Source organism: Chrysochloris asiatica, unplaced genomic scaffold (genome assembly GCF_000296735.1).
Source record: "Chrysochloris asiatica unplaced genomic scaffold, ChrAsi1.0 scaffold00056, whole genome shotgun sequence".
NCBI classification, from domain to species: domain Eukaryota; kingdom Metazoa; phylum Chordata; class Mammalia; order Afrosoricida; family Chrysochloridae; genus Chrysochloris; species Chrysochloris asiatica.
In genome coordinates, this window is record NW_006408574.1 from 11,481,847 (window position 1) to 11,494,285 (window position 12,439).

The 12,439-nt window shown below is 44.1% G+C and overlaps 1 protein-coding gene across 1 annotated transcript in view; it reads right to left on the reverse strand.

Moving 5' to 3' along the window:
* KIAA2026 (KIAA2026 ortholog) overlaps positions 1-12,439 on the reverse strand; it is a 103,760-nt gene continuing 91,321 nt past the window's right edge. Inside the window, exons 6-8 of the mRNA XM_006863758.1 lie at positions 7,928-8,043; positions 5,727-5,914; positions 1-3,647 (exon numbers count right to left, since the gene is read on the reverse strand). Coding sequence (XP_006863820.1) covers positions 1-3,647; positions 5,727-5,914; positions 7,928-8,043 — 3,951 coding nt within the window. The remainder of the gene's footprint in view (positions 3,648-5,726; positions 5,915-7,927; positions 8,044-12,439) is intronic.

Consider the following 12,439-nt stretch of genomic DNA (forward strand, 5'->3'; position numbering starts at 1 on the left):
TTAAGATGCAGCGGTGTCGGGCTTTTCTAAGCCAGACGACGGAAACGTGGGGAAGACAGAGGCAGGTCTCCGACTGGCAGATACAATTTGAGAGAGCGATGGAGAGAGTGAAGAAACTTTAGAAGGTGGAGTATTTATGGTATTTAAAATGGCTCCTTCCGGGCTGACCAACAGTTTCTTGACAGATGTGTCCAGATGAAGCACTGAAGTGTTACTTGGCAGTGGAGGATTACTAGAGCAAATGGTCGAAACCAAGGATGTTTTTGCCAGATTAGCTGGAGGAGACTTCATTACTGACGTTGGTGCCACCGCTGGTGCCGTAAGTGGGACAGACACTTTAGCGGTTGTGTTCACAATTTGTGGTGCTGCATGTACCATGGGTGGAGGACTTGTATTCCCAAGAGCGCTGACAATTTTCGTAGCGCTTTTTAGAGGGTGTTTTACAGGGTGGCCACTGGCAGAATGATCTGATGCTAGTGCCGTCTTCTGGGCAGGGCTGTCTACTGATGTGGGCGGGATGCCTGGGCCACCAGTCAGAACTAAGGGAGGGCCATATTTTGAATTCGCCGATATAAGAAGAACGTGGCTGCCGGCTCCAAGACCTTGGGGTGGAACAATAAACCGGGTTCCATTTATCATGATCTGGGTGCCGGGTGCCAAAGGTGTACTGGTGTTGATGACGATTTTTTGCTGAATACAAGGTTCACTAAGCGGAGTCCCTGCCAGACTAGTGAGGTTTGAGGGTGCTGCTGTAGCAGTAGGGACGGCAGTGCCACCAGGTGCAGAAGTGTAACTGGGGGGGGATCTGACTGAGCATGGGGACACCTGCTGGCTTGACAGAGCAGCAAAATTGGCAATATTCATGACTTTCGCTGGACCTGGTGAAAGGGACGGCAACTCGGCTTGAGGTTTGTGTGTGTTGCCGTGTATTGGCACTGTGGTTGAGACCCCTGCTGGCAGACAGTGGACAGGAGTCCGACATTGCCTTTTACAGAGAGCGACAGTGTGTGAGGCTCCCGGGACCGCTGCCAGATGGGGAACTGTGCTGAGGACGGTAGGGGAGGCGGTCACAGGCGTAGGCAAGGCAACAGTAACCGGGATTTGCAAGGCTGATGTTAAACACTGAGGAGACACTGTTGGTTGGGGAGTGGAAATTAGAACAGATGATGCCAGATGGCCAGTTTTCACAGTTGATATAGCCACAGTGTTGCCGAGATTCGACGTGCAAAGTCTGCCTGACAGGAGAGGCAGCATTCGTGAAGAGGTATCGCTGCCACTGACCAAAACAGGAGGTCGCGTCCCAACAGCAGCACAGGTTGAGGTCACTGAAAGGGCACCCAGAGGTCCATTTGGTCCTGTTACTGAAAACACATTTACTGCTCTCGCTGCAGAACCCACAGACTCACTGGCAGGAGGGAGGTTCTGACTCCCCAGATTGGAGCTCACTGGCACTGAATTACCACTTGCTGACAAGGGCAGAATACTGTAGCCTTTGCTACTTTTTTCCTCTCCTTTGTGAGTGACATTTTGCACTAGGTTAATTGATGGGACGGCTGGCACACTGCCTGAAGCATTCACAATTGCCTGCCCTATGTTTAGTCCAATCTTCACATCTTTTCTCTGAGACACCGTTGGTGATGGGTTGATTTTTATTGGCGCTCCCACAGTGGAGGGAATGAGCACTAGCTGGGGTTGCTCTGGAGTTTTAATAAACGTTTTACTCAAGGGGGGAGGAAGAATCTGTTTTAGCGGTTCTGCAACAAGTGGGGCTGAGGTGCCGCTGGGAACCGGAGCATTAATAAACACTAGTTTCTGGGTAGAAACCCCGGAAGCTGCCAGAGCAGGTGGTACAGAGACTGCACTTCCGCTGCCCGAAGCCAGAACAGAGGGCGCCGACATCAGCATCAGCTTCGGGGCCGGAGCCCCACTGACCACATCCCCGTCTGTTGCAGCTGTTGCCTCTGGACGTGTAACGGGGTCATTTGGGGGGGTATAATCCACTTGCTGCTGTTGAGTTGGAGTCTTAACACCTGTGTTAGTTTGTCCACAATTTCCTGTTGCTATGCTAATTATGCTAACAGAGCCACTGGTTGTTGATGGTAGCAAAGGGCTAGAAGAAACAGAGGACTTCAAAGGAGAAGATGACATGGGTGTACTTTTGTCTATTAAGTTGCCCAGATGACCACTGCAAGGGGATTGGCCTAATGTAAGTTTGAGATTTTTCCCTACAGATGGATTGAAGGCAGCTGGAATGGAAACAGAAGCTGGTGTCTGGCCAAAGGGTGGGAGACTCGACGTAGGAGCTGTTCCAGTGACTGGAGAGAAAGTGGAGACTGCCGTTGTCGTTGACTTGGGCACCAGAAAAGCCTGAAGCTGAGGAGCAAGAGTGAATGCGGAACCTGAAGATAAGCAGCTGGGTGTGTTCGGCTCTGGATTGGTCTGTACTTTCACAACTCCAGTGTTCCCACCTCGTGTCCTAACAAGAATCGACTGGGAGTCTCTTATACACACAGTCTTCAGCTCTTGCTTTGCTTCAGAAGAATCGGCAGCTGGTTGTGCAAAACAGCTGAGGGAACTTCCAGGGTTTGTCGATCCACTTAGTGTCGTTGTCACTGGTAACAGAGGCTGAGCTGTTGGGGGAACGGCGGGTGAAGCAGCAGGCTGGGGGAATGTGGCTGCTGAAACTGCATTCTTGAGTTTTCCGGTCTCACTTGGGCCAGTCTTAAGTGGCGGTGTTAAATTACTTACGGAGGTTCCAGGTGACCAAGGCTGTGGTCTAGCACTACTTGTGTTGGATACAGGAGCCATCGTCTTCTTGAGGACTGTACTAGGTAGCTGGGGAGACACAGTGCCTGTCTGTGACACAGAGCTGACAAGAACCGAGGCTGCAGAAGAGCTTACATTTGCTGTCTGTGCGAGAGACGGACAGAGCTGCTCTGGAGCCTTTTGGTGAAGTGGGGTGATTTCTTTCGCAACTGCTTTTCCTTCCTTGTGCTGAATCACAAAATTCTTGGGCAGAATGAGAACCTGCTGCATGACCTTTTCTCCTGTTTTAGGGTCCACCACAGGCTGCATCTGCAGCTTCACAGAGCTGTTGTGGAGATCTACTGGCAACCACTGGCCACAGGGCATCTTGTAGACCATCTGCAAAGGGCCTTTTGGACTGGCATGGCAGGTTAACGCTGGCTTCATGGGGCTGGCTTCCAGAGGAGAGCGCACTGGCTTGTCCACCACAGGAGTGCTTCTCCCCATGGAAGGAGGCAGTTGGTTTGTTAAGGTCACTTTGTTCCCAATATTCTTTGCAAGCAAGGCCTGAATCGGTTTGGTCCCTTTCTGGAGAGTGGACACTGGTGTGGAATCCAGAGAGGCAAGTGACTCTGGCAAGGATAGTTCGATAGACTTCGAGTCATTCAGACACTCAACCTGTACATCACCTTCTGAGCTCACAACTGCTGTCTCGTTTGTGCTTAATTTTGCTTTCTTCCGTGGGGAAAGCTCTCTTGTGCTACAGTCCAGACAACTTGTTTGTTTGGATGGTCGTTTCAGTGTTTTAGGCGGCGTCTTCAGTCCATCTTTAGAAGGCAATTCCTTTTTCAGTGACTTGCTTCTGCCCATAGGAAAGTCTACTTCGGACAATTTCATATCATCTGAAAAGGATAAAAATAGGTGTTTTCGTTATATAAAACAGCAGCTACAGCAGCAACACGAAGACCAATCACTGATGCAACGGGAATCAGGTTCTGAGTTGGCAAGTTATTAGGATATCTACTCTTAGGTGAGTCTCAAGTCTCTGCAACACTGATGGAGACACAGTGTTTTGACATCATAAACATCCTAGTACGAATGAGAAATTGGCTTGGGGTCCAACTTGGGTAACTGTTTTCCTTGTTTGAGTGCACAAGGAAAATGCTCCCCTTTTAGAGAGCTATCAAGGAAGCAATTAGGGCTCAGAATTTAGATCAGCAAAGGGATTCTCATTTTCCCCTAGAAACAGAAACACTGACATCAAAGACATGTTCTCCATTTCAATCCATTTTTGGAGAATGAAAGGACAAAATGTCTACGATGAGAAGCTATCCTTTTTTAGTTCACCTAAAGGAGCTCTGGTAGCGTAGTGGTTACGAATCGGGCTGCAAACCTTAAGGTCAGCGGTTCGAAACTACCAGCCGCTCCGCGGGAGAAAGATGAGGCTTTCTACTCCCGTAAGGATTTACACCCTCGGAAACCCTGTAAAGGGTCGCTATGGGTAGGAACCGACTCGACAGCACTTAACAACAACAACAAAGGAGCTCTGGTAGCGTAATGGTTATGAATCGGGCTGCAAACCACCAGGTCAGTAGTTCGAAACTACCAGCTGTTCCGCAGGAGAAAGATGAGGCTTTCTGCTCCCATAAAGATTTACAGCCTCGGAAACCCTGTACAGGGTCGCTATGGGTCGGAACCGACTCCATAGCACATAACGACCACCACCACTAAAGGAGCACAGGTAGCATAGTGGTTATGAAATCGGGCTACTAACCTCAGGGTCAGCAGTTTGAAACTACCAGTTGTTCCATGGGAGAAAGATGAGGCTCCCTGCTCCTATAAAGATTTACAGCCTGGGAAACCCTGTACAGGGTCGCTATGAGTCAGAACCGACTCGACGGCACATAACCACCACCAAGACGGATAAATTACAGGTTCATATGAGAGGGCTTCACAAAGTTCATAGAAAAATGGAATGAAAAGATAATGGAACTTTTTTTTTTATACTCAACAAATTGTATACTTTGCTAATATTATATGGCTGCAGTTCCCTCCCTGCACCAACAGTTCACAGCATTGACCTCTATTCACTCCAACCACTGCATTCCTCTCTGTGTCTCCCATCAACCCATCTGTTCTCTGCCAACCCTCCATTCAGTTGTATATAGCCTGCCCTGTCACCCCATGTCAACACACGTCTACCTTCTAGCACATGTGTGTGTATCTATCTATCTATCTATCTATCTATCTATCTATCTATCTATCTATCTATCTATCTATACCACACAGGGACATATAATCATTTAAACAATCACAGTGCATGATAATGGACTTTCTGAAGCTCCCTCGTGCACTTGTAGCCTAAAACTTTTAACATTAAAACCCCTTATGTAAGTAAAGATTTTTAAACTAGGTTTATAAAAAGTAAGCACTGTACTGCAAGTTGATTTGAACCTCAAAGTCGGTGATTCAAACTTACCAGCTGCTCTTTGGAAACCCTACACAGGGTCACTGTGAGTCAGAACTGACTCGACAGCCCTTAACAACAATCGACAATACAGTCTGATGAGTTGAAATAAATTGCAGACAAACTAATTCAATCTATTATCCGTATTAGAACGAAGTGTCCCCTATGGTCTTGTTAGGCCATCAATCTTCACTAAAAAACAAAGACATAATAAAAAACAAAACAAAAAAACCCAAATGTCACAGTTATCAGGGATGTGTCAAGTTTCATTTACAGTAGTGTTTAGACTTGAAGAATAAAAAGAAGAGGCTAGACAACTTCCAAGGGCTGTAGAGCACGGAGGAGAGGTCTGTGAAGAGCACCCACCCTGACTCCAGAAATAACCTGAAATCACGGCTCCCAAGAAACTCTCTCTTATGAACGTGATATACCTTCCCCACCTACTTCTCCAGGCGGTACACTTCAGGGACGAGACTACCCTTTACCTACACACCTAGAAACATCGTGGACCCACCGAAATCCAGGTGGTCTTGCTCCAGGATATCGAGAGGTTCCGCTGAGTCCACTGACGTGCTGACTTCTACTTGAGGAGAAGCTTCTCCAGGTTCTCCTCCAGCTTCTTCACTCGGCCACAGCTCTCTGGTAAATAGATCATGGTCAGGCTGTTTTCTGTAATCATCATAGTCTTTCTTTAGGCGGCTCCTGGAATAAAACGCCAATATAACAAGAATACAGATGTAGTCAACTCTTGGAAGCTAACCTAACTTTCAACAGCTACTCCTTATGTTTTGACATTTCGCATTTATAACAGTAGCTTAAAAATCTGTCTGATTATGGTGCACATTAACAATCTTTGTCTGGCAGTAACAACTATTGAGGTGTAAGGAGAGGAACGCTGGCTGTGATGGTTATGGCTAGATGCCAACAGGGCTGGGTCATGGCTCTCAGTGGTTTGGTGGTTATGTGATGGTTAATCTTCCTCTTTTTGTGATCTGACATGGTCATCCTCTATTTTTGCATTTTGTGAATTGATAAAACCATTGTCTATGTTTGCATACTGCCGATTTTCACACAACATCCTGTTCTCTGGAATGTCACCATGGCAATAAATGTGGAATGGGTGCACATTGAATATTTTTAGTTACATCACTGAAACTAGGCTTTGATCTCAAATGGGCCTGAAATGATGAACAGTCTTGCCAATGACAGATTCGTCTCTCAAGAAAACAAAATCCAGGGTGTAGTCAGGAGAAACGTGAAAGGTTATTTCTGAAATTTCATAATAAAGTGTTTGATCATATAGACTACTTGTTTGTCTTTCTAAACGCTGCTGTTAGACTTATAAAATGAGAGGTAATTTCTTCCCCAACAGTACTGACATAAAAAGTTTTAAAAATAGTCTAGATTATATAATACAGTTTAAGTTATTCAATTAAAAATTAATTAAATTCTAATGACATAGTACTATTATATATTTTTTACATTATGCAGATAGTCATAAATCAATCAGCCCACCAACTAACCACTGAATTCTGAGAGGAATGATATATAAACCTTTTAGTATCACTAGAAATATTTACTTTTTCAAATCTAAAATAATTCATTATTTACTTCCAATTATTTTTACCAATATAAAAAAGTTTCTTTTGCTGTTGATGCTGAGAATATACACAGCAAAACCCAGCGCTGACACCTGGCCGACTCGGACTGTGTCCTAGAGCTGCGCAGTCGTTCTCACCTCTCTCCTCTCAGCTGTTCCTTCCTGTTAGCATCACTGCACTGTCCCCAGGATCCCTGGTGTGGCATGGCACCAGCACTGGATTACTGACCACAACGGTGGCGATTTAAACCCTATACAGCATCACTAGGAGTCGGAGCTGACTCAACAGCACTTGACAACAACAAAAGCTGCTACCTAATCTGCTGAGTTGCTATTGGCACTTGGGCCCCAAATAGTTAAGTTCTTAAATGGCTGTGGTGCTCAGGACAGACATATATGACTAACTAAGCTACTGTTTAAGGGTTAGAGATGATCTCAGGATGACAGTCTCAGGGCTTCCACCAGTATCCAGGGCTCCAGAGAGGCCCTGCACCCTTCCACCACCGACTCCTGTCTCTGGCCCTGCCCCTCCTCAGTCTCTCTGCTCTGGTCACATGTGCTTTCCTCTCAGTGTCAAATACGCTCCAACCAGGGGCTTCAGGCTCTGTTTTTCCCTCAGGAATCCTTAGGGCTTAGTCTCCCACCACCTTCAAATTGACACCCTGCCCACACCTGGCTTCCCATTTTCTCCACAGCATGTATCCCACCTGACATTTGAGCTCGTCTTCCCTCCACTGGGATGTAAACTACGACATGGCTTTCTCCCGGCTTAGGAAGTGCTATGGGCACGGTGGGCACTCAGGAGTATCTGTGCAATTACCGACGCCTGGGAAATCTCTCCAGGAGCCCATGGCATCTTCCTATAATCACAAACTAAGAGACCTAAGCCTAAGTAAGGAGTGCGGTGGCTCCATACCATAAGCACGAGAATGCAAACCACAAGGCTGCCTGTTCCAGTCCACCAGCCACTTTGTGGAAGAAAGGCTGAGACTCTGCGTTCCCATGAAGACATACAGCCTCGGAAACCCTACACAGGGTCGCTGTGAGTCAGTACGCACTAGACAGCATTTAACAACAACAAGCCTAAATAAAACAGGATCCAAAGCTTGGATTACCTGTTTCTTTGAAAGGCCTTCATTAACTTTGGTTCCCATGGCAGCAGTTCATTTAAAAGACGGGTCAATGTGCTATGTAGTTCTTTTACAGCTTGCCTCCGGTGATACCATTTACCCTGAAAATAGAATTTACAAAATAAATCCCTTAGATTTAAGTTTTTTTAAATGTTAATTCTTATTTTTGGAGTGAAAAACAAACCAAAAACCCAACAACCCATTCAATATTTCTTTTTCAGAAGGTTACAGAAATGGGGGAACATCCTGTAGTAAGTCCAATTCAATATAGTATATAGGTGTTCAATTCTAAAGGAAGACTCTGAAATACAGCTCATCAAACTGGGAGACAAGTATGTTTTAGTTTTTAAAACTGGGTCAATTACAAAGTGTTTTAATAAAGCATTGACCAAATACATGTACATATAAAAAGCATTTCTATAAATTCATACACATTCTATAACTGTACAGATGACATTGCTTACTTCTGTCATGTTTTTGTCATTTTCTCACAGACTGGGAAGAGGTGGGGAGAAAAGCTAGGTTTATTATCATTATCCCTAAGCAGTCTTCTTAACAAACAAAACTTCCTGAGGAAATTTTACAATGATTTTGTTTAAAACACGAGTAGCACAGAAAAACCACCTAAACAAGCATCATTTAAAATACTGTAATGCCAAACTAAGATTAATAAATGATATATGGTCATGTGACTTTAAACCAGATCTGCCTGATTCTGAACTCCAGGCTCTTAGAACCAGCTCACTAGCTCTTAAAACCAGTATCACGGGTATCATAAAAACCTCTGGTCCAAACACACCTCACCAGTACCATTACGACTACCATCGGTATTGTCTAAGTTGATAGGCACAGTAACTTATACCTCTGGGCAGTCAACCCTCCTTCCCCAAAAGGTTAATGTGTGCCTACTATCACTACCATCTTACTAAGTCACTTTACAACGCCTGCTTGCTCTCTCTTTCTCCTCCTTTCTTTCTTTCTTAACAGCTTTGAGATGTGATTCACATGGCATATAATTGACTGTTTTATTTCTGTTATAACAAAAGACACAAAACCATGTGTTATAGATCACATTGAACAAGTATCAAATGAGACTTGATCCCAAAGCAACGGCTAAGTCAGAAACATATCACCACCTAGAGCAAACAGAATTCTAAATAAGTGTATAAATGCCCCAATTTTACATTGAAAATACCTCTGTTTTGGTCATGGAAATTTTAGTCACATATAACCTAAGTGATTACCGGTTTAAGTTTAAAAGTCAATTTTGTGCTCTGAACCATCGGAACGCCCAGCATATCAAACTACAGAGGTACATTTCTACCACTCAGGTTTTACAACTTGGAAGGGGAACTGTTAGTTGGAAACCTAGTAGAAGATGTGGGAATCACTGTGCGTGTGCACATACTGAACACGGAACACAAGTGACTCTTGTGTCTTCTTAGTAGCATGACAACACAGAGTTAGCATGAAAAAAAAAATTCAAGATAATATTCATTTCATTTTCTTGAAATCAGATAAGACTTACTTTTTATGAAATGCTTTCTAAAATTATACACAAGACCTAATGTAACAGTTAAGTACAGTAAACAGTTATTTACTAAAAAAAGAACAAAAAAACATGTTATAAAATAGTATAAGCTTACTGTAACCCATGAAAACAAAATTGGTAAATTCGTAAAGAACAAAACCCACTAAGAACCATCTTCATCCAGGGGAATGCAAACTTCAATTGAGAAAGATGAAAAGGCCTCCCCAATCCTTTGTGAAATGAGGGTTTTGTGTTACTATAATGGAGGTTATTTCCCTTGAACAGACTATTTTCCTATCTCTCAACTATTCCTTCTTCAAACAAGGCAAGGGTGAGCGTGGTGGCACACATCCCCGAAGTGAAAACCAGCAGGCAGAAAGCAGGAAAGTATAAGGAAAGAAGGCGAGATGAAAACCCTCTCTTGGTGGTAGCATGAACTGCAATGTGTTATAAGATATGGAAAGGAGCTCTGGTAGCATAGTGGTTGCAAGTCGGGCTGCTAACCTCATGGTTAGCAGTTCGAAACTACCAGGCATTCCGCATTGAGAAAGATGAGGTTTTCTACTCCCCTAATGATTTACAGCCTTGGAAGCCCTATACACAGTCACCATAAGTCAGAACCGACTCCACAGCACACCACCACCACCACCACCACCACAAGGCTACGGAAGGAGCCCCTCAGCCCTGGTGGTGTAGTGGGTTATGAGCTGGGCTGCTAAACACAATGTCAGCAATTCGAATCTACCAGCCACTCTTCGGGAGAAAGATGAGGCTTTCTGCTCTAGTAAAGATTTATCGCCACGGAAGCCTTATATAGGATTCACAACCACCGTTAAGACTAGGGACTATCAGTCATGTTGAACGCCTCCAACTGGAGCTTCTAAAGAGAAATATGCCAGCTCCAGAATTAGCTAGGCAAACAGGAGTTCTGTCTGGATCAGGCTGATGGTGCTGGGGTCGAGGATGCAGAAGGGTTAGGGGGCAGAAAACTGGGTAGGTGTGGAAGAGAGAAGAGATTGTGTGCTGTTCTGAGACATCTGCCAGTTGTAACAGGGTCTCTACTAAAACACAATCTCGTTTTGTGTAGAAAGGTGTTGTGAAGATTATATCTTTTGAAATTATTTTCATTACTGATTTTTAATGAGCTCAATGCCCAGAAACATACTTCTGAACTAGTCAACTGTGTACAAAGAAGAAGCTTTAAATATTTATCAGAGAGTAGGTTTCGACCTTCCATCTAACTATTTTACCACTTACCCTGGCAACAAATGCTTACGATCTTCTAACTTTACATTTATTCTGGGCTTCTTTCCTTTCTTTGTAATAGATATTTTCAACTTAGAATGGTGGTGGTGATTTGATATTTCATTTATAGTTGGAGGGTCCATATTTACCACTTTTGTATTTGGAAAACAAACCACAAAGTCTATTATTTTAATAAAGCAAATTAATGAAAGTACAGATTAATAAAATGGTTTGACAAGAATATTCACATAACATACACAATGAGCCCAGTCACGGGACATGCACATTCGCTGGTTTTGTCTATCCAAAGGGGCCTAGATTTCACAGACATGGAGAACACTAGGAAGCTGGGACTGCTATTGTTTTTAACCTCGTGGCACTAAAAGGCAAACTCACACTGCTTGTTTCACATCTCATTGTCTTTGATCAAAATGTGACAACCCAAATGGAATTATAGTAATAAGAGCATGTCCCTTTCTTGCTAGCAGTCGTCTCAGAGTTTGAGTATACAACAGAACTGATGTAAAGAGAAAAAAAGTTCTATATTTAAAAAAAGAAATTAGTCAGAGATGGTGGCAATTTCCCTTACCTTGAGGTTTAACTTAAAAAAAAAAAAAAGATTTAAAATCAAATAAATACTTAGGACTCCAGAACGCTTCCACTACACTTAAATACAGGTAATTCCTAAATACTACACTGCCTATACTGGGAAGGAGTCCTGGGGTGGCACCATATGATAAGCACTGGACTGCTCACTACAAGGTTGGTGATTCACACCCACCAGCTGCTCCTTGGAAACCCTACACAGGATCGCTATGAGTCAGAACTTGACTCCATAGTACTTAACTCACAACAAACTAGGTCAATGGCAGCATGTTTACATGTAGGTATCTCTGTAATATGGCGCTGGTGGCGGCTGTGGATTTGGTTCCTATTCATAGCGACCCCGTACAGGGTTTCTGAGGCTGTAAATCTTTTTTTTACGTTTTATTGTGAATCATGTGATAGTTTACATGGGAGAACATTAGCTTTACAGTCATCCTATCATATATCATTTCCTTGCCATGGTTAACAATTCTCTCCATGCATCATCAAACAACCAAAGGGTATACCCTGCAAGCCTGCCCCCGGTTGTCAGCACATAGCCCCTCTCCCTCTCTGTGTCTAAAGTCCCCAACTGCTCCATCTCACCACATCATTATCTCTGCTTCCATCTCAGATATCACTGCTTCTCTGGGTAGGGTCCCGCTCTCCACTCTTCTCCCTTGGTGGTCTCAGGGACCTCCGCTCCTAGACTGCAAAGTTAATCACTCCCCTCCTTGCTACAAAATGTCTACCTGTACATTCTCAACCCTCACAATCAGTCCTGATAATAATTATTCACTATTGTATCACAAGAGACCTATCCACATCTCCTTTCATCAGCCCCGCCTAGACAGACTGGATACTACTCAGTGGAGATTCTACCTTCCTCCATGTCCTCTGGATCTAGTTTTCCTCTTGAAAGCTTGTAAGCCAGTCACTTCTTGCCTTTGTAGTCCCTGCCCCATTTTGGGTAGCCAATGTCCAAGCTGCCCATCTCTGTCTACTCTGTGTATGGAGCGGGTGGGAATGATCCTTGCTGTGAAGATTTATTCCCTCTTTTGAGCTACTGCATCCATAGGTGTAGGTCAAGTTCATCAAATTGTATCAGATTACTCTTTTTTTCCTCTTCTTTCTTC